The 23,152-nt window shown below is 39.7% G+C and overlaps 1 protein-coding gene across 1 annotated transcript in view; it reads right to left on the bottom strand.

Moving 5' to 3' along the window:
- Nucleotides 1-23,152, bottom strand: part of IFIH1 (interferon induced with helicase C domain 1) — a 48,027-nt gene that overhangs the window by 5,076 nt on the left and 19,799 nt on the right. The window contains exons 4-11 of the mRNA XM_090045608.1: nt 13,357-13,577; nt 12,035-12,245; nt 10,535-10,752; nt 9,426-9,542; nt 8,522-8,645; nt 8,158-8,409; nt 6,590-6,846; nt 808-957 (exon numbers count right to left, since the gene is read on the bottom strand). Coding sequence (XP_089901734.1) covers nt 808-957; nt 6,590-6,846; nt 8,158-8,409; nt 8,522-8,645; nt 9,426-9,542; nt 10,535-10,752; nt 12,035-12,245; nt 13,357-13,577 — 1,550 coding nt within the window. The remainder of the gene's footprint in view (nt 1-807; nt 958-6,589; nt 6,847-8,157; nt 8,410-8,521; nt 8,646-9,425; nt 9,543-10,534; nt 10,753-12,034; nt 12,246-13,356; nt 13,578-23,152) is intronic.

The raw sequence follows: 23,152 nt of genomic DNA, 5'->3' as shown, positions 1-23,152 counted from the left end.
TTCTCTGTAGCAAGGGAGAGTCCTTCATGGCAGCCCTTTAGATATTTGAAGCCTGCTATTATTTCTCCTCTTAAGTGCCTTTTCTACAAGCTGAGCATCCTTCAACCTCTCCTTGTATGGCTTGCCTTCCAAAACCTTTACCATTGTTGTTGCCTTCCTCTGGACCATGTCTTTTTTAATATGTGAAGACCAAAACTTCACACAATATTCTAGATGAAGCCTAACCAGTGAGGAGTAAAGAGGCATTATCACCTTCCATGTCTTGCATCTAATACTCCTATTACATAAGAATGTAAGTGCTGTACTGGGTCAGACCAATGGTCCTTCTAGCCTACTACCCTGTTTCAGATAGTGGCAGAAGTGAATACTACAGAGATATCTGGTTCAATACTCTCCCGCTAGAGTGATGTATCTACTTATTAATACCCTCCTTGGCATCCACCATTTATTGGTAAATGAGTACAAGCGAAAAGATCTCATGACATTAATACAAAGGGTAGGAACACTACTCTGAGGCCCTCTCTTCAAATACAGTATCTCTAACTACCTTCCTCACTCATGTCCAAGGCTTCTAAGGTTTCCTCCAAATCCCATTCATGTGATTCGCTATTGCTATTAAACTGTGCTCTGAAAATAGAGCTGTCAATGAACGTATTGCTCCACAGTAACCCTCTCATCCTCCCTCTAACAGAGGAAGGTTGTGTTGGGTTTCACATGCCACAATAAGAATTATCGGCCTTATTAAAAATATATCCAAATATGTAAACCATAATAATAAAGAAAGACCCACATGGCATACTGACATACCTGCACCATAGCAATTTCATTGGTGACGAGACCATAGCGGATAACAATGTTACATTCCTTGATATCCAGACCTTCCTCAGCCACAGTAGTAGCAATAAGTAAGTTTATATTTCCAGCACGAAATTTACTGATGACTTCTCTTTGTTCGTTCTGTGAAAATAATGTTTAAAAATTCATTATTTTAGCTTTCAGCACCTAAATTCTAACTTTCCTTTTTAAAAACATATTTAATGAATTATGGTCAACATTTTCAACCTTGCTTGCCTAATATTAGGCACCCCATCTCAACCTGTGATCCTAATTCACTGGCTGTCAGGTTCTTTGTTCTGTTGCTAACAGGAGAATATAAGCATACACACAGTATAAACAGGCCCCTATTTTCAAATGAATATAGAATCGTAGAAATATAGAATTGTAGAAATGTGGGGCTGGAAGGGATCTTAGGATGTCATTTAAATAAAAAAACCCTGATCAATGCAGGAACACCTTTGTCTAAACCAAATCAGACAAATGTATGTTTAACCCACTGATTTTCAACCAGGGTACTTTTAAATCCTTTCAAGGGTGCTGCAGGTACCATGCTAAGTTAGCATTGTCAGGTGTGCAAACAAGTTTCATTAGACAAACTCAGAAATTTCAAACAGGAATTAATATTGTTAAAAAAAACCCCTAAAAAACCAAACCCCCTTTCTAACCGGTTGTGGTTTTTGGAGTTTTTACATCAAAGATTGAGTAAAAATGAAGAGATGGCATTTTCTGAGGCGTGCGTTGAATCTAAAAAAGGTTGAGAACCATTTAGGTAATCACTTTGATTATTTAACCAGGGTGGTCTACACAAGACAGGCTACAGCAACATAGCTCATCGCTATGGTGACGTAGTATTGGCGGGCATGAACCACGATGCTGCCATTTCTGTGCAGTAGCAATGAGACACCATGCAGTATCTCATTGCTACTGCACAGAAATGTTACTGCATGGTGTCTCATAGCTATTGTGCAGTAGGGTCGGAAACAACCTGAGCAGCACCAGGACTGCTCAGTACCAGTGGTTACTATGCAGTCATTTACGCAGTTGGACGCAACTGTCTGGTGCATGTGTAGACGCCCCCCCAGTGTCACAGTTAGAAAGTTCTTCCTAATATATAACCTGAGTATATAACCTAATATTGAACCTTCTGGCGGGTGGTTGAGGAGTAGAACAGACTGCAAAATCTCAACTGCTCAATTCATCTGGCAACAATATTGATTGCAAATGGGTATTTAGGCCTAAAGGGTTTTTTTTTAGTGTCTTAAGAAACAATAATATTTTAATGTTTATAGTCCTCTTCCTGAAAAAGAAATAACACTGTCACTGTAGTGATGAGCTATGTCGACGAAGCTCGTCATTACAATGACGTAATATCAGCAGGCACAAACTGTGAAGCTGACACTATGTTACCATAGTTTATTGTTATGGCAATGTAGCATCTAAAAGTGACCGTGCACCGCCAAGACTGCGTAGTAGTGGTGGGTACTACACAGTCATTTAGTACTTGCGCTAAATGACTGTGCAGTACCAAATGCGCAGTCATGGTCACATGTAGATGTGCCCAGTGAGTCTATACTGAAAAAAAAATGGAATAATGACTAGGTGTTTAAAGCAAAATAGGCTTGTGTGCAGAGACAGGCATTTTTCATAGTCCGGACATATCTTTTCTACTTGCTGTGTTCTATTTGGAGGCTACCAAAGAATTAGTCAGAATTTGCTCTGTCAGCTGTGCACCACATTTTACTGATATTAAAAAAACAGGAATATTTCTAGAAGGGAACAATTCTTAACATCTTTTTAAACTAAGAAGTTTTGATGTCAATGAATTACGTCTAAGAAGTAAACCACACCATTTTTTTTAAGTGCTGAAATTACAGTCTCTTTGGGAACTAGAGCAGGCATACAAGAGGGGAGTTTACCAAATCAAAGTATTTAATTTTGAATAATTTTTGCTGTGGAGAAAGAAAGGTCAACAAACAAAACAGCATTAAGTAGACCTGGTTGAGTGATTTTTTGTGAATAAAATTAATTGTGAATTTTGGCAATTTCTCATTCAATAATTATCCAGCCATAGTGTAAAGCATATGGACTTATGCAAATGAAGTAAACAGCAATGCAAGGAAAAAATAGAAGTCAGTAATATTCAAAGTTGTTCCTTCCTTTTAATGAAATAATGTGATTTAATGTGATAATACAGAATTTTTTTACTTTTGAAAATGCAAAAGTTAAACTATATTAAAAAGAAAAACAGTCCACTAAATCAGATTAGTACCAGGATATACAAAGGGACCAGTACTGCTGTGACTTAAAAGTGAGGTTGTTTCATTAAACCAGTGGTGCTCAACCTCTGGCTTGTGAACCAGATCCAGCCCTCAGGGCCTTGTCATCTGGCCTACAGGGACTCCCTAATATTCTGTAAATTTGGCAGTGGAAAGCAGTGCCAGACCTGGTGTGAAGCACCAATGACATGACCCTGCATACTATATCACTTGTCTGTGGCTGGGCTAGCATGTGGGGTCACTCTACAGCCAGATCCGTTGTGCGGGGTCAGGCCAGCATGGGGCTGGATCTGCCGTCCAACACGGGTCTGGCATGCAGGATCCAGCCCACAGACTAACCCTGCAGGGCCTCATCTATAAACTCATGTGATCTTCAGGACTGGAAAGCTTAAGCACCACTACATTAAACTAATGTACAAAGATAATATAGGAAATGATTTACATCATTGATGTCAGTGTACTAAATACAAAAGCAAACAATTCAGTCTACTGTTAAAAAATTTCTTACTTACCATAAATTAAATACTAAAAAAGCAGATGTTTTCTCAACCTAATGAAAGGTATTTAAACCCAAAATCTTGCTAAGAAGAATTTTTCCAACTATTTGAGTTGGTCTAATAAAAGATATCAGATTTACCCAAATAACCTTGTCTGCCTATGTCCTTAGACAAACATGGCTACAACCTACACCCCTATACTAAAAAAAACCCATATTGCTATAGAGATGACAATTAAGTAGTAAGTTTAAGGTTCCTCCTCTATGAAATACATATCACAGTTGTGATTGCTAAACAACTTGCTAATTCTGGCTATCAGCAGGCAAGGTAAGAGTGTGTCAGTTTTTCTGAAGTAACTGCCCATGAGCACTCTTACCCCATGGATTATCTTTCATTTACTGTAATGTAAAATAAGTACATGGTGTGGTTATTTGCATAGCTGATGTACTGTATTCTCAGCCCTCCTTTACCTTTAGTAACTTCTTCATGTGCATGTGCCCAGAGATTTTCCCTTCATAGGCAAACAAAAATGTCTTTTTGACACTGAGGTAACTAGTGCACAGTAAGATTTTACAGCAAAAAACTGGGAGTATGCCTGCATGGTGCAAGGCAATGCTTTGTGTACAGCTATCTGAGTTAGCTTTGCCCATGCTACTTGCTCAACTGTAAATGGTACTACCATATCTGCATGGCATTGTGCCCAGGCTGATTAGCAGGGATCCTGGTTTTCTCTGTTCAAAAATCGCAAATTCTCCAATTTAAAGAAAATAAATTTGCGAATTCTCTGATTAAAAACTCCCAAATCCATGCTTTTCCGTGATTAAAATGAAATGGCACTATATGCATAGGTTTCAGTTGAACACAATATTTTATTGATATATTTATAATTTTAAAGCAAATTGGAAGCCTATTAGTGCCTCAATCACTATAATTAAATAAATTCTAAATATCTATACATTTGGGTGATTTGGGGTTAATTATGGAAAATGAGAGCTCCCACTGCCCCTTTTGCTCACCAGGATTTGGGTCCAGCTGCAGCTGTCCCCCCTCCCTCTCTAACTGCTTTGTGATGCTGAGCAGCCCTGCCCATGACATTGCCCCTCACTCCCCAATCACAGCCCCGCAGCCCTGCTGGAGGAGACCCCAGCTGTCAGGGCTATGGGGCCAGGGACCCAGGTCTGCACCCCCCTGCCCCCACAGCAGTGCCAGAGCTCTGGCTGCTGCCTGCGGGAGGCAGCAGCTGCTGCAGTGGATCCCTCTCCCCCATGGGTGGCACAGCCAAAGTGCAGCCTGTGAGGGGCAGATGTTGGCTGGCTGCTGTGAGCTTGGACTCCCCACCCTGCTGCCTTCTGTATGGGACATCTGCAACCCAGCAAGCAGGACTCAGTGTAACAGGGCAGATTGGGGGTGGGCAGGGAAGCTTGTTGCCACCAGTGGGAGCTCTGTGCCCCCTGCCCCCTGCCCATCTGGTGGCAGTGAGGGGCACAACTCTATGCCACTACCCGTTTTGCTGCCAGGCAGGTAGGGGGTGCCTCACCAGGGCGGCATAGGGATTGTGGTGGCACTGAACTTTCCTGTCCTGCTCTGCCCTGCTGTGCCAGGTCTCACTTGCTGGGTAATGGAAGCCCCAGGAGGTCAGCAGGGCAGGGAGTTTGAGCCCGCAGTGGGCAGGCCACCCTGTGCACAAATCCGGGGGGCACATGCACCCCATGCTGCCTTCGGGAGTTGCCTGCAGCTCTGTCCTGTTCCCTGCCCTGCAGGTGTGCATTCTGGCCCTGGGCCTCAAGCCCCATCCAAGCTGGGCAGCAGCGCCAGCCCTGCCTAACTTCCTCCTTCGCTATGGGGGCCTCAATCCGCACCCCTCCCTCCTACTTACCTGTAGGAACTGTTCTCCAGGCTGCCTGGCAGCCACATGCATGTGTATATGCGAACATGCACATAGCACCCCCTGCTGATCGCCCTTCTCCTGCTCCCCCCAGCCCCTTGCAGATTGGAACTCTGAAAGTTTGTAAGGGAAAACACACTATTTCCTGCATCTTCCTTCTTAAAATGAGGAAATCTGGGTTTTTCTCCTTAAAATGAGAAAAATCCAGGTTTTACCACATTTTTCTGTGGCAAATTGGAAACCTGGATCCCTGTTGATTAGCAATGTTCCTCAGCAGAGCTAAACAGCAGTTAATATAATGTGAACTCAGCTATGCTGCTTCCAGCTCAGGAGTTAGCATGCACAGAGCTAGCTTAGGTGACTTTGCAGAAAGTCTACGTGGCACAAGGCAGCACTGTGAAGAGACAAGGCACTTAAAGTTCTCCACAGTTGGTGGGTCCAGCAATGCTGGGTAACCTCACCTAATTTTTTGTGTGGTAAAACTCTAATGCCTTTTCTTCACCCTGCTCTTACAATGAAATAACTAATTTGTGTCAGTTGTCCTATGGTATAAACAGACTTTTGGAAGTGAAAGCACAGCCTTAAAATTCTGATCCCCTGATCTACCTCAGAAGTGAAAAAGAGACTCATTCTCAACTGATGTATTTTAAAATAGTAACAATACTTTGTCTATCTGTACTTTTCATCTGATGATTTGAAAGCTCTTTACAAAAGATTGGCATTACTCCCCCCATTCTTCAGACAGAAAAGTGAATCATGGAGAAATGAGTCTGCAGACCCAAGCAGTACATTCTTTTCCCTTCCCTCACTGCCCCCTTGCAGAGAGGACTCAGCTTATAAACTCTTTGCCTATATAGTGCCTGGCATAATGAGGTTTCATTTTTAGTTGGCCCTTAGACACTATTAATTATCATGTTGACTGTGGCAATTAAGAGAATTAGTGATGCGCACAAGAGGCAGCTTATGTGTGAGACCAGTGGCAGATGTAGGAGTAGAACCCAAGTCTCTGCACTAATGATTTAATAACCTGCAGCTTTAAGATGTGCACAAACTTTTAATAGCCTTCTGATAATTATTTTGTTACAGTTTTGTACCTGAGTCATGGGTTTGAATTCACTGTTATGTCCAGCACCAATAAGGTAATGAGCTTTAATTCCCACTTCTTCAAATTTTGCATTGTCCTTGATCCACTGAAAAAGGGCATATGCGCTTTGTCGAGTTTTTGTGAAGATAATTCCTCTTGCTTCATCTGTCTTTGTGAACTCTTCCATTAAAGTGTTTCGCAACTTTGTTAGCTTTTCGTTCTCATATTCTGGCTTGCCAGCAATTGTTTTCAACTGTTTCCTTTTTTCTTTAAATACAGTAGATATTAATCAACAAAGCATCATGTAAATAAAAGCAGAGTGATCAGTAACTTATCATATACTTCTCCCCTCATAGTGGCTAATTTTTCCACATAAGGAACTGTGGCACACAGTTTACTCTTTAATTACTTTGTGTTAGTTAAAAAATGTTAGCAACAAATAAAAAAAAAACACCCAAAAGAACTACACTTTATGGTGAAAATAAGCAAGGAAGCTACTTACTAATTAGATTTTCTATACAAGAATGCAAACACTACCATCATCATTTTAATATCTCCAGTATAACCAGTATTTTATACTCATATTATTTAGAAAGAAGCTTGAGAATAGCTCTCACATTTTAATACTAAAAATCTCCTATTTAAGAAATAGCAGCATTTAAAATATGTGTGTATTTATGGGCTGGTGACTTTGGGAAGACTGAGTCCATGCTTATTAGAATGCTCATATAAGAGAATTTCTATGTTATGAAAGAGGCTCCAGTGTTTAAAAATAAGTAAATAAATAACTCTTCAGTTCCTTATGAAGTAAAACACTATATGGAACAAAGTTACAGCTGCATGGCCTTCTATAAATATGCTTTCTGCAATACCCTGCCTTTGCAAATACAATTACTGCTTTACACAAGAGTATTAATAAAAAGATCTATCTACAGACATTATTTCAGATATGCCTCTGTTGAGAACATCAACTTTTAACATGATGTGAACTACTCAACATGAAAATATTTCTGCAGTAATTATGTATTTTGACCTGGACATACTGCCTAACGCTGATACATCATTTAATGAAGTGGTTCTCAACCTCTGGCCCAGAGCCATGTCATCTGGCCTGTGGGGCTCTCCAAAAGTCTGAAAAGTGAGTCTGGCAGTGAGGGAGCACTGGCAATAAATGCTGCCACTGCTCCTTTGCTTTCAAATTTCCAAGCCCTGTAGCCAGATGACGTGGTATGAGGGGCAAGGGCAGTGGACTTGATTCAGTGTGTGTGGGGCTACAGCCAGGGCAGCAAGCCCAATCAAGTCATGGGGGCAATCTGGTGTGTAGGGCTGGGGCCACATAGTGGGATAGCCCATGGACAGATCCTGCACAGTACATCCAGCTTGCAGACCAATCTTGCACCACTCATCCAGCCCACAGCTCAGGAAGATTGGGCACCACTGCTTTCTTTAATGTACTGTACACAGCATATTGTTAAACACAGATACTTTAGAAATGACCACTATATATCAAGGTACCCAGGCAAATCAGGAGTTTGTCAGCACTTGTCATGTATTACATACCACAGGTTTCATGCTTACCATAAAACAAATTTAACAGAAATGTATCAGTTGCATCCTGTTTTGGTGCTACTGGCTCATCATCATCATCATCATCATCATCATCATCGTCATCCCTTATTTTTGCTTTCTTGCTTTTCTCCTCTTTATAGAAGTTATTGAGGTGGTTGTATGCGTCGATCATTCGGATTGTGTCATTAATTTGTAAGGCATCACTGTATTTCTTCAAATGTTCTGCACAGACACGTTCTTTGCGTTTCTCTTCTTTTGCAGCTAAAAACAACAACATATAGATCACACACATCATTGTTTTTCAGTAAACAATCCTCAATATCCATGGCCATGATATTCATAGATTATATTAAAGCATTTTTTTTTAATTTACCTCTTTTCTCTTCTTTAACTACCCACTGTTCATAAGGCTGAGTTCCAAACTCAGAAGTTGCACTGAGTTGACAATAGGTATGAATCTCTTGCATGATCGCTATAATTTTTTCTTTAAAAGGGTCCTAAAAGCAAATTATTGAAAAGTCATAACACTTATAAATATCATGAAAATAGCAGAATAAAATGACCTTTTCAACTGAATATTATAAACTGTAAATTCTTAAAAACTTAACATTTTGATTTATAAAAAGCAATTGATGTTGCTCAAAATACTTCCCTATCTAAGCACTAACACCAAGGAAATGAAATGTAGTACATCATGACAATTTGTCCATAGCCTACACTATTAGCAAATTTAAAGTAATAACATATTTCATCACAGCACAATCTTAACCAACACTCTTGCTAAATAGAAATACAAGAAACAACCTTTTGAAGAGATGTTAAAAGATTTCCATTTAAGTTGACCTTCCTTGACTCTATCCATATTAAGAAATACAGCATATCAGTAACATAGACATTCTCCCTTATATTCATTAATATATTTTCTTCTTCTACAAAAGAGTTAGTTTATCATTAGATGGGTAGAAATATCTTGGGGCCTTTTGGGGAATTTATGGCGTTCATTAAGCTATACTATCCAAAGCTGCCAGGTGGACCTGCAAGGCAACAGCAACAACCTTAAAGCCTTAACTACAGGGATTATATCTTTAAAGATCAATAATGACATCTTCTTAAGTCTCTGTGCTGTGCCTAGTTTTTTGTGATCAGACCTGAGAAAGAATGTCTTGCATTTGAAAGCTTGTCTAACTATTCTAATAAAAGATACCACCCTAAGAAAATTTTGCCTCTCTTTAAAGAGCAATGCATTTTGCTGCTAAAGCTTTACAAAATATACATACTTTTCTTTTATCATCTGCAATCACAAACTTCTTATATGGTTCCTTCACTTGATCAGTCAGCTGGGAGGCATGTTCTTCAACAGTCATTATTCTACAAGCATCAAGATTTGCACATATCTGGATAAGAGGGAGATTTTTTTAATCTTCAAATATTCTGTGAGTTATATGACATACAAGTTCAGTACATGCACATTCTTAATTTAAATACTGTGTTTCAAAATACCTGGCTTTAACTTAAGTTCAGCCTAAAAAGGCAGTATGTAATTATTGTACAGTAATGGAAAATGTCATTACTTTTTGAAAGGCATCTCAGACAAAACTAATCAAACTACTTTCTAGGCCTTTCAAATGTTAGCCCTGTACCCAGGAAAGACAGAAGCAAACAAATATGAATATGCAGTGTAAGATGCATACTGGGAAAGGAAAGATTTAAATGTGAAAAACTGGGGCATAAAAAAGAATATTTAGATAAGATAGAATAGTAAAATAAAATAAAATTGAGCAATTATAGAAATTAGAACTGGACATAGAAGTGCAAAAATAACTGGAAATGTCTTTGAGAACAGAGATACTAACTCAGGAGCTTATCCAAATTACTGATTTGTCCTTGGTTAACAGTTCCACATATTAGAAACAAATACTTCTGATTGATCACTGTTCTCTCTTAAATGAATTACACCTGTTGAATAGGAAGTGTATAGCTGCTTTATCCTATGCAACTCATTAGCAGCCCCCCCAGAATGCATGCAATAAACACTGCGTACTTGGAAATATTCTACTGTTTCTAGTAGAATCTTCTGTTTCTAGAATTAAAAATACCTGCAAATAAAGTGTTGCTCCTTTGTGAAAACTGGTTATGCCTACTCTTAATCTGAGAATTCATGCATTCAGTATGCCTTTCAACTGAAGTCACTTCATCTGTGTACCTGATCCTGCAAACCTAGACTAGATTTAGTCCCTACTTATACAAATACTTCAGTGGAAGAATTTGCTAATGAACTTATAAAATCAAATGGTATGTACAGACCAACAACTGGATGATACTTTTAAGGCCCAATACTGACTTCAATAGTTTTGCTTTGTTATTATCGACTTTAAGGGGTATTTACTTTCAGAATATGTTCTACAGCTTTTGCTTGATTTTTTGCACCTCCCACACCAGGTGAAGCAGTCAGTCCCAGGATCTGAGGCTGTCGAATCACTTGTTTATTTTCTTTTTTTAGTTTCTTATTTTTCATCTTTTCTTTTAAATAACTTCGCATTATATTGTTGTAGACACCTTCCTTCTGGGTGTGATGACATTCATCAATAATGATAAGAGAAAAAGCTGAAAAACATAACCAGTATAAAACAGTTACTTCTCCTTTAAACATAGTACATGAATAAGTCAATCCTCTACGGGGCAAGGATACTAAGCCTTTATTAGTTTCTCTCAACTCTAACATATATGGGCTTTAACAGAAAATAAATCTTATGCAACTATATTTATATGTATCACAGTAAACATTGAAATCTTTGTCTGAAACAACATTTTTAAAGCACAGAGTATTTTTTACCTTACATAGAAAGTGTCAAAACTTTTGCAAAAATTACATGAGAATGATCTGAGCCCCAGGAACATGCTTAACCATTAGAGAGAATCTGCCACAGTTTGATTCAGCCCTACATTCTTCTATGAACAGATACACAACATAAATTGTATTTTATTATTATTTCTTCATAGGAACACCCATGACTTGTGAGGAGCATTCCAGACATTCCAAAAGAGACAGCCTTGCCCAGAAAGCTCACAGCATAAAGTAGATGGAGTAGTCTTAAGTACAACAGTTAATTTAAAAATAAAAAGAAACTATGTTGTATGCATAGAAAGTAATTTATAGAAGAGAACAAAGGCTGTTGGTAAGAACAGAAAAACGATGAGAACACAGGCCACGTAATCATGAAGGGTGATTTAGATATTGTTTGCTTTTCTTTTTTTCCAGTCAGATGTTCATTTAAATTCAACAACAAGAAGTCCACAGTACTGCAGTTGGAAAGAAACCCTGTCAGGGATGCTTAGTTTTGTTTTAAATTACAAATTATAAGACATAAAATGGTTCCCTGTACTATTTTCATAGGCAGGTAAGAGTAAAAATTAAGAGTCTATGAGTAATGGTAAGGAGCTGGGTAGGAGCACTGGGAACTAAACAAAAGGCATTTTACTTGGGTCTCCAACAGCGCATCTAGGAAATGCTATATATCACTGAAAAAATATGACTTCAGGGTAAAAGCTATTTTAGTCACTATTTTGCCCAGCCTCCCTCTCAGAACAAAACAGCTGAGATTTGTGTGAGCTGGGTTCTATACCTTCTATGCATCATCCAATCTATTCATTTTCACAAACCCACTGAAGGGAAAGAACTGCAGAGAAGCTAGCAATAAATCCATAAATAAGTTTCTGGTGGTCACACATAAGGCGAAAGGACCTATTTTGGGCTTCAGTTTGCAGAATTAAGGGTTAGAAAAACGTTATTATGAAAGAATAAGCACTGAATCCTGCCCTAGCATTTTTACCCTGTTATTTTCCAGAGTAACCACTCTAAGTGAAAACTTGAGACAGAAAAACTCACCTGATAAATGGATACCTTCTTCATCTTCCTTAGCTGCATTCGACATTGAATTCTGAAGGATCTGAGCAGTACTTATAATGACATCATTTTTCCTGACAACTTCAGGGAATGAAATCTTCATCTGAGAATCACCACTTAATCTAGTAACTTGATAGCAATGCTTCAGGAATGGATAGAACTCCTTTCGGAAGTGCTGTTCCACTAATGGTACCTGAACAGAAGTTTGTAAAGAAGAGTTTCAACTGAAGAGCATTCACAGAAGGCATTCTATTGTGCACACAGTTCTGAATGAGACAACATATGATAAAACGACTTCCTTCCAAGGCTACAGAATTTCCCTCTTCATTCTGGCTCTTTTGCATTTTTTTCAACAAGAAGAATATGTTCTGGATTTATATAATTTTGTTTCACACTGGTAGATATTTTTAAGATGGGGCCTTGTATTGTTCTTTTGTGTCTATTTAAAAATTCTAATGGCAAAAGAATTTTTACTATACTTTAATATTTCAATTTAAAAAACTTAATTTATACATTTCCTTGCAGTACTGAGCTGTTTTAAGGGAACTAACCAGAAAAACATGACTAAAGCAGATCCAAGGAGGTGATCCTTCCCCTCTATGCCCTTGTGGCCGCCTACAAATTCATAAGTGGGGCACAGTAAGGGATCGGAGATGGTCTGTTCACTGGGACGCCTCTTGGGTTAACAAGGAACAATGGTCACAGACTGACAGAGAGCAGATTTAGGCTAGATATCAGGAAAAAACTTCATGGTAAGGGTGGCCAAAATTTGGAATGGGCTTCCAAGGGAGGTGGTGCTCTCCCCTGCCTTGGAGGTCTTTAAGAGAAGGCTGGACAGGCATCTGGCTAGGGTCATCTGACCCCAGCACTCTTTCCTGCCCAGGCAGGGGGTCAGACTCGATGGTCTGTTGATGACCCTTCCAACCCTAATATCTATGAATCTAAAAATTTCTTACAAAGAAAAGTGGGACTCATTAGGTGGTTCTCACTAACACACCCATATGTACAAGTAGCCTAATGATGAAAAGTAAATTTAGACTTTTCCAAATAATATTTTCAGTTTTAATTATCCAAATTACTACTCATGACACAAGCAATTGATAACTTTTTTCTATAGAAAATGAGCTAGGTAGATTAGGCTTTCAGCAGTACTGGCGTAAAGTGAGGTTCTTTGGCTTTATATCTGTATCTAGACAGGTTTTTCATATCTACAGTCTGTATTATTGTTATACCAATTTGCAATAATTTCATATGTCCAAAATAACATTACAAATAGCTAATACTGCTTTTATGGCACAAGATACCTTATTGACAAGTACTATAACTTTTCCACACTCTGATTTTCTTCTCTTCTTATCCAGGTGATCTTTGGTAATGTAAACAGCTACTCTAGTTTTACCACTGCCTGTAGGGAGACATATTATAATATTCTCTCCGTTCAGTGCTGGTTTTGCAACCTCCATCTGGTAATCTCGGAGGACCAGCTCTGGTTCCGGGGAAGCTCTACTATCTGCATCATCTTCATCTAAAAATAAAAATCAAATAGAGAAAATTACATGAAAATGATATAAATTACAAGTGAAGTCATGTAAACCAATGTGAATTTAACTATATTATATGTTTTCAGAGTGAAATAAAGGCCTTTCCCTATAACTTTTCCTGATTCAAAAAAAGAATTTTCCTTTAGCTAGCAGGAAATGTTCTACAGATATTTGGACAGAGTAAAAAGTTGAATTTTGAAGGAAATACATATATTCAGACAAGAAACTGTGTTGAAAAGCAGACCTGGCAGAATTGTTTACAATATAATATAAGCAGGAAACAAGTAATAAATATATAGCTAGGAACTGTATTAATCTTTGCATGAGATTTACCGTCAAACTGTTCAAAAGAATTTGAGTAGTGGAAGTTCCACATGCAGTGAACTGGTAGAAGCCTGGATGGATTTTAAAGGAAATATGCTGTGCATTGCCACAGAGACGACTCTGTCTTAAGTGAAGCTTGTGGTACATCTATACCTTTGAGACTACCACCAAACGTAGTGTGGATAGAGGGGATATTAGCCACAGACATTACTTCTGGAAGCAATCTGTATCTTCAGATAAGGTATATCTAATAAAACTCATACCAGATTAATAAAACCAGTGTTAATTATAATATGAGGCATTTATGTATATCCTGATCCAACATCCACTGTCCCAGTGACTTCATTGAGTACTGGATCAGACCATCATGTTTCATACATTCAGTGTGTTATACAAACACTAATCACTCAGGATATATCTTGACTCAGATAAAAGCTGGTTTTGCTTCAAAAGTAATAGGATTTTGAAACAAGTCTATAGCTCATCTTGGCTACTGAACATGTGCAAAAGACAACTTGCTAGAATTTTAAAACATGTTGGCTGTAATATATTTTAAAAGAAAAGAATTTCATATGGTGTATCTCATCAGTGAATTACTAATTGGATACTAATGCAATAAAGTGGTAACAGTTTGATATTTTTAAAAGATAATTGTTTTAAAAGGTGGGGTTAGGAAAAAAAGATGCAAAGCAAGGATAATGAGCAGCTGTATGTAAATCCCAAGCATCAATTTTTATAAGCCTTCAAGGAAATAGGTAACTGGATGAAAAAGAAATAACATAAAATATTTAAAAGACTTGATATCAGTGCAAATACTCTGATGTTTATCAAAATGAAGAAAAAGATACAGAGGAGAGCAAGTTAAATATTTGATCAACCTGGTAAGTTAGTTGGGAGTTTCAAAAACTGAAATTAAGCGCAACAGATGGATGATATAGTACTGGCTTCAGTGTGATTTATCTGTGGGATTTAGCCAGGCAGAAAGCAAACATATGCCCTTGCTCAAACGAAAGTAGTAGTAATCAGATGACTACCACCAAGCACTTTCTGGTGTGAATTTTCCTGTGTTCTGATAGTATTGCACTCAAGCTAAAAGATAAAACAAAAAACTCCACTTAGGATTGCAACCTGAATGTTTCCATCAGCAATCTTTTCTCATGGTTCATTAATTTCTGTTGTTAGTTTAGTTTTATTTAATGGAATCATAGATACAAGAAACAGGACACTTCTTTGTGTATAATGTATCAGTGATGATAAAAATTCTGTGGTTCATTTTCTATTGATATAATAAGATAGCAGAAGCAGGGATTTTTTGTTTTGCTTTTGTCCAGTGTCTTTATCTTCAATATGTAAATGCTGAGAATCGATTATACAAACAGTTCTATAAAAGTATGGATGACATGAAAATAATTCTTAAATTCACTGACAGACTGTTGTACTGAAATCCATCCTGGCTTTTTAAATGTCATATGTTAATTCAAAGTCCTAATCCTTTTCTCAGTGACTGCATGCTATGAGACTAGCATTGAACCCATAATGTCATTTAGCAGTAGCTTTACCATATCTTGACATAGTCCAAACAGTAAACTGAAAAAAACCCTTGTGCTATGAAAAACGTTGTAACTATATTTGTTTGCAAAAAACAAGCTTGCTCCAGCTCTGAGTTGCTAATATTCCCTGTCCTTTTGTGTGTTTTAAGTTAAAAAAGGAGTGGTTTAGCTTTGTAGCATATAGGACATAAGACTTTTCAAAGTGAACACCTCAAATTACATCTGTACAGTCAGTATGGTACAATCTACCATGAAAGCTGATACAGTTTACCAGTACAGTCTACCATAACCAAGTATAACACAGTCCAGATTAGCTCAAGTATATATGGGAGTAACTGAATCTTCTTTTCTATACTATAAAATTTCCATCACTCTTTAATTAGTAGTCTCTTAAACAGTGTCTGTGCAAGAGATACCCCTAATGCTGCAGCTGCTCAATACTTTGAAATATCTGGTCTTAAGTAAAGTTGGAGTACAGGTGCCACTGACTTTTGCTGAAGCATTTGGTCCTGCAGTCACTCAAAGGCCACTGAAATCTATTTCTTACCCCTTAGATGCCCTCAAATTAGAGCCAATCAAAGAGCTAATAACAAGTTTGTTCTCTTACCAACTCAGGAGCAAAGCACAACCTGACTTTCCTTTATGGGTTCATTTTGTTCTTAGTGAAGCTACAGCAAAGTTAGGTGCTGAAATATTTTGCAGCTGGATACCACTGTAGTTACTAAACATTTATATTATATTCCAGAGACCCACAAGATCCCATTGCATTATGTGAAAATAAGGCCAACCCAGGCCACAAAAGCATAGGTCCAGATCCCAAAGTTGTAATTTAGGCACCTAAATTCCATTATGGAAAATCAGAGCACCTGCAAGGCTGTTCTAAATTGGGCTACTTACAGGCTGTGGTGGATGATTACCTAGTGTGGCTATACACATTATGCCCTAGCCCTGGAACACTTTTTTCCTTCTTCTTATATCAGGATCTGTCCAGGTTTTTTTGTTTTTGCTTTTGTCCAATGAAAAATTGGCGTTATCTTCAATATGTAATGTAAATGCTGAGAATCAATTATATAAGCTGTTCTATAAAAATATGGATGATACCATATTTTTATACAATACTGTCTGCCACCAATATGGGCCACACAGTATAGAACCAGCTAAGTTACTTTTGCACCATCAATTGATGTGTACTGCTTTGGATCCATTTACCAGCCTCTCAGTGCAGTTTTAACTTCAAAGCAGCCAGAATAAGGTCCAGGACTGACCTGCACATGAATCAGAAGAACTATGGTGGGAAACTACAGATAAACACTTTCCTGATAATATGAAAACTTTGAGTCCTGTATAATACAGATGAAAAAGTGATAATAAGAGATAGACAGTAATGAAACACTGGAACTTTCATACTGTATCAGTTGCAGGCCTCATAGGAGATGGGGTTTAGTACGTTCCACCCATGTGAATCTGTCAATACACTCCAGAGTCAGAAGCTCACCTGAAAGGATGTCTAGACTCATTTCCACTGTCTCTTAGACCTACTGAAGACCAAGAGCTCATGGGTAAGTGCTGAAGGTGAGTATGGGGCCGCCTCAAGTGTGAGCTTCCAGTTGGGGAACATGGCAATGGACTTAGGGATTAGTACATGCTCAGCCACATTCTCTCTAAAACTACTGCTGGTGTGGTATAGACAAGTCCCTTGTTGAACATCCTAAGCACTCAGGAGGTAGGGAGGCTGTGCAATGAGCCAGGCTGGGGCTTCTCAGATCCTGATGCAGCTGCCTGCAGCCTCCCAGCTACCTGCCACAACTGGAACAGGACCTTGGTTCAGCCGCCTGCAGACTCCCCACTTGGGGATGACCTGAAACCATGGCTTAATTACCTTGATTAAGTTTAATAATATGTGGATTAATGGCTTCCCTGGGCTTAATCATGGTAATTAAGCTGCAGTTTCAGGCAATTTGCAGGGATAGGTGGGACTGCCAGGTCCCCTTAGCCAATCAGAGGTATGGGGGGCTGCACTCAGCCCATGAAAATGGCGGCTAGCCCCGGGATCTGGCTGTGAAATCAGACAGCTCCTCCTCAAGTTCAGTAGACCCCTAGCTATGAAATCTGTAAATGACACCAAGCTGGGACAGGTTGCAAGCAATCTGGACAACATTATTCAAAATGTGTGCAATTAACTAGAGGTGTCCACAGTCAACAAGATGATATTCAATAAAAGGAATTGCAAAGTGTTGTACTTAGGAAGAGGAAATCAAGTATAAATGCAGAATGGCCACCCAAAGATCAGAACTGCAGGAAACAGTCTGGGGATTGTAACAGATTACAAACTAAATGTGATTCAGTGATGTGACACTGTTCAAACCCCCTTCCCTTCCCCCCCCCCCCCAAAAAGGAAAATTTAATTTGGAATGAATTAATGTGTGAGTCTTTTATGTAAAACATAGGAAGCACTGGTGAGGTCTCAAATAGAATACTGTGTACCCCAAAAAGACAAATGGGATAGAGTCCAAAGGAATGTAACAAGAACGATAAATTATTTAGAAAACCTTATTTATGAGGTAAGATTGAAGGAATGGGGTTTGTTTAGTCTAGAAAAGAGAAAGAAGAAGACATAAGTCTTCCAGCACAGAAAAGGTTGGTCACTTCTAATACACAATTATTCACTATGTCCACTGGGGGAGGGACAAAAAGAAATTAGTTTAATTTGCAACAAAGAATTAATTGAGATACTAAGAAAACATCTTTCTAAATGTAAGAAACAGGCTACCTGGGAATGGTAAAATTTCCTTCTCAGGAAGCTTTTAAAAATTTGTTAGACAAAAACCTCTCAGGGGTGAGCTAGATATACTTGAACCTGCCTCAGTGGAAGGGATTTGAGTAGATGGTAGGTTTCTTTTGCACTTACATTTCAATATTTCTTCCTGTATCACTATTTAGTTCCTTGCCGGGGTCATTTGCCCCCAATATTCTTCCCTGCCCATGGTAGAGGGTTGGACTTGATGATCTGCTCAGGTCCCTTCCAATCCTACTAACTATGAAACTATGAAACTAAGGTGGTGGCTTTTTAAGCAGCTAAGAAAAAAAAGTGGGAAGGACTCTTATTTTCAACATAATTTAAAGGCTCAAAGTTAACATTTACCTACTACACTATTTGCAAATAAAATCAAAAAGTAACAACTGTATCTACTAGAAGACTGAAACACTATAGCAAAAATCTTTATTATGACTTAATTCATTTCACTGTTAAAGCACTCCCTCTGCTGGAAGACAGCGATATGGCAGTTATTTTTTTAAAAAAACTTTGGTGTCTAAAAGGGCACTGATCTTTTCTGAAAATTCAGTTCATAGGACCTAATTCTAGACTGTCTACATCAGTACTAGTAAGTACAAAAGCAGGCACGAAAATGATCAAATCAAACTGTTAGGCTAGGGAAAGACATTACATATAAGTATCAGAAACTGGTTTAAACCTGGAACAGAACAGATGTTCAGTGCACATATACCAGTTTCAAAATGGCTGAAATTGGTCTGAGATAAACCTGGTTGAATGTAGTATCAGGCTTAACTGATTTGGGTCAAACCGGTTTAAGCAATGTGTGTCCCAGACCCCTTGCTAGTTTAAGTTAAACCAGACACCCCAGCATCCTGGCATGCTCTCAGGGCTTGGCGGGGCTCTCTGCTCCACAGCAGAGCTGGCCCTTCCCCTCTGCTCCCTGGCTGCAGCTCCAATACAGACTTGCAGGCTGCTCACCCCCTACCCCTGACCACTCCCTGTTAAAAAGGAATTCCCCCCTCCCCTCTGCCTTATGGAGAGGTATCCGTATATTAGCTAGCGTACCACATGCTGGCTAGGGTCCCTGCTGTGACAAAGGCAGAGTCAACAGGTAGCTGGTAATGTCCTTCTGTTGTTTTCTTAATGGGGTGATAAACACTGAGTTAGAGATGATAAACACTTGTTATCAATTCTCTGCTGGACTAATCAGAGTGTGCTGCCCAGCCTGGACACGCCCCACCACCCCCCAGCTCAGGACTGTAAAAGGGAAGGGAAGGCTGCTGTAGTGCCCCCTGGCTTCTAGCCTGAGCCACTGCAGGCATGTGCCTGCATTACTGGAATGAAAAGAGAATGTCTGTTCACCTCCAGATTGGTTCAAGCTCTGCAGGTTAGACTAACCTGCAAAGATTGAATCAATCCAGGCTGAGGCTTTTTGAATGCCTGTCTCTAGCCGTAGGATTTAAATCAGCCCACACAGGAAAGACTATGGAAAATCTGACTTGTAGCACTTAGGAGGTTTTCAATTAATAAGCCCACATGCTGAGAATTGCTGCAGTCAACAAACAATCCACAAAATGAAATGGTCATTATAAACAAAAGATTCTATTTTAAAATGAGATTTAGCATTTCCTGGGAAAAGGAAAGTTACAATAATAGCTATTGGTAAGGATTTCTTAGGGTGATATATTTTATTGGACCAACTGTGTAGTAGCAGACAAGCTTTCAAAATTGGAGTGGAGTGACCATATCTTAAGTGGAGATGTGGTCAACATACCTTAGGCAGTAAAAACAGAATTGTATCTTGCTCTCTTTTTAGCAAGTTTTAGGGCCCTTGAAAGCTACTTAACAATAACTAGGCCTCTTCTTTTCCACAAAACAAAATAAATATAAAGATGAAGTGGAAGCTCAACTCTTGATCTTATGGGTAGTTCAGTCTCCAGTCTTGATCTGTCTTCCGTATCAAAACCACTACTAGGAATGCAATCATTGATGGTGTTTTATGCTGTGAACACCTGGTTATACTGACCTGGAAGGAGACTCTCAACCATTCCATACTGGCCTTCAAGGTGGCCAAATCAGTACAAAAAAAGCTTTATATCCCAGGTACAGACAATATCTGTTCCTTTTTCCATCTACTACATGTGGATTTTCTGGCATAGCTTTAAGAGCAATACATCTGTCAAAATGTAGCCAAAAATTAGAAACATACTTTATATAAATATCTAACTGCTATGCTGTATTAAAAAATGCAGAACATCCTTTCTAACGATGGAATAAAATTTATCAATTACACTACTTTTTCAGAGATTTTTCAAGACAACCTACTTAATATAATATTAGTGGAAATCCATCTCTGAATATTAAGTTGACTTTTTCTCATTTTCACTTTCTATGTAAAAAGACAGTAGGGAGGTCAAATTAAAATGCCAAGCATCTATTCTACATGTACCCCATCAACATTTTTTTTTTTTACTGAAAGACATGTAGGCAGCAGAGAATGTGGTATGGATTCACAAAGTGTTTGTAGATAATTATCCCAATTGCAAATGAGAGTATTCATTACAAAGTCCTCACTTGACAGTATCCATTAAAAGAGAAATGAAAGTATAAAGTAATCATTTTCCAAAATGAATTTGGATTCTTAAAGGTTGGAAGTATAACACTCTCTTTAAAAATTTCTCATTTTCATAAATTATTTTAAGAATGAAAAAGGCAAATCTAAAGATAATGAAGCTGATATGCCAACAGCTTTTTTAATCGGTTTTGACAGCTGTCTTTCTCACTACTGCCCATTGTAATTCTCCACTGCGTTGTGCTGCACCATAGTTACACGTACTTTACACAGCAACAAGTATCTACAGATGATACAAGGTGACAATGACTGACCCTTATACTTCATCTCTTCTCCAATTAAAAAACATTATGACAGGATGCCACATGGGCCACAAAAGTATGCTGACTGGGCCACATGCAGCCCACAGGCTGAGAACCACCATGTTAGACAAAAAGGCATACTAAAAAGCTATTTAGTATTATACATTGACGGGTTGGAATTTTCAAAGCCAACTCCTACTCAGCCTCGCTCATTTGAGTTGATCACTGGGAAGATCTTATCTCAGCAAGGCAGGCAGGATTTAATTTGATTACTATCTTTACTTGGGCTCCATCTAAAACTGTAGCAGATGTAAAGGGCTCCTTAATTAGGCATACTTTTGAATCATCAATGATTCAACCATGACAGTACATGATCCTGTGTGGATCACTGTGCCCTTGTTTCTGTAACAGGGAGCCAGGGGCTCCTGTTACTTGAAAAGAGAAGCTGCAGCAGGCATGACCTGATGTGGGGGGAAGACAGAGGATCCTGGGCTAGCTGCAGGCGAGTAGGCAGCTAGAGACCCAGAGCTGCAAATACCTATTGCAGAGCTAGCTGCCTAACAGTAGGACAATAGGGCAGTGCTCTCGGTAGGATGCAAGGGTGCTACTACAGTTTGACCAGAAAAATAGCAGTAAGCTGCTCTGGAGGCTAAGGGGACACACCTGCTGCCGGTCAAGATGGCACCTGGCCAGAAGGGGAGGAGTCCAGGAGACATAAGCCAGGACCCCTGAGGCAGAGAACCAGTGCAGCCCTGAACTCTTCAGGGACAGGAGCTCCTGCCAGCTCAGGCTGGTGGGGAGTCGGAGCTGTGGGCCATGACAGGTACTCCCAGGCCTAAGAGAGCCAGAGAGGGAAGAGGTATCTTGGCAGTGGTATGATGACTCAGAGGGGAAATCTGGAAGTTTTTCTTGAAAGCAGTGGCTTGCATTTTTATTTCAGTTTTATACTGGAGAACTGGAGATGTCTGTAGGGTGGAAAGGAAGCCACAGGAGTGCCTGAGGGGCATGCCAGATTTTGAGACCTGTCAGGGGCAAAGCCAGCTGAAGGACACCAGACTGGTCCATTTTTCCACCCTCCATCACTGCCACCTCTACATGCTCGTGAGCCGCACAATCCATCACGCCACCCTCACATCCTGTCTAGACACAAAATGGCAGGACCTAGTTGGCGAGGGCATGGCTGGGGCACCTCAGTGGCTGAGCCTATACTCCACCCTCATCCCACAAGCCCATGGGGACCTCAGCTGGTGGGTCTTCCATGGAGCAGTCACCATGGTGTGTTTGCAGGCAGAGGGAGACCCTGGCACACGACCCTTGAGTGCCAGGCTGCAGCCTCTCCACCTCCAGCTCTACAACCTCCTCTTGAAGTTCTGGTTGAATTTCACCCCCCCAATTCTTTGTTTTTGGTTACCCTGGGACCTCCTGGTCAACGTGCTCTTGACCTTGGCCAAGTGGGCCCTGTACTTGACCAGGAAGGAGGCTCTGGCTGGGAAGGTGCCCAGAGACTGCAGGGCCATTTTCCTCTCACTTGTCCAAGCACGTATCCAGGTAGAGCACCAGTGAGCAGTATCATCTGGCTCCTTGGATGCCTTTGAGGACCAGTGGGTGCAGCCCAGGGGGCTCTGCTTGGTGTCCCCCTCAGGCGCACTCATTTTCATGTTTTGACCCTTTGACCCACATGGCACTGCTATCCTGTTTTTTTTCTTTAGTTGTCCTAAGAATTTAGCTGTTCCATTCATCCATTAGCCCCTGTAAAACGGGGCTATTAGTTAGCCAGGTGGGCCTTGCCCATGGCAACTGGATGGACAAGTAGACAAGGGCAGAGGCATGGGACAGAAGCAGGCTGGGGCCAAGAGAGCTGGAGCCTGAGCTCAGAGGGGGCAACTGAGATGGCCTGAGACCTACAAGAGACGGAGACTGAAAGGCCGGGGAAGAGCCCATGGGCCTATGTTACCAGTCCCCAGCCAAAGTAACTTGTAGGCTTAAGACTTAGAAAGTCAAAACCTATACAGAGTGATATCTGAAGCACTGGCAT

This window comes from Crocodylus siamensis, chromosome 4 (genome assembly GCF_052110815.1).
Source record: "Crocodylus siamensis isolate JL-2025a chromosome 4, ASM5211081v1, whole genome shotgun sequence".
NCBI lineage: Eukaryota > Metazoa > Chordata > Crocodylia > Crocodylidae > Crocodylus > Crocodylus siamensis.
Note: the sequence above shows the minus strand (reverse complement) of the source record. Positions and strands in the feature narration are given on the sequence as shown.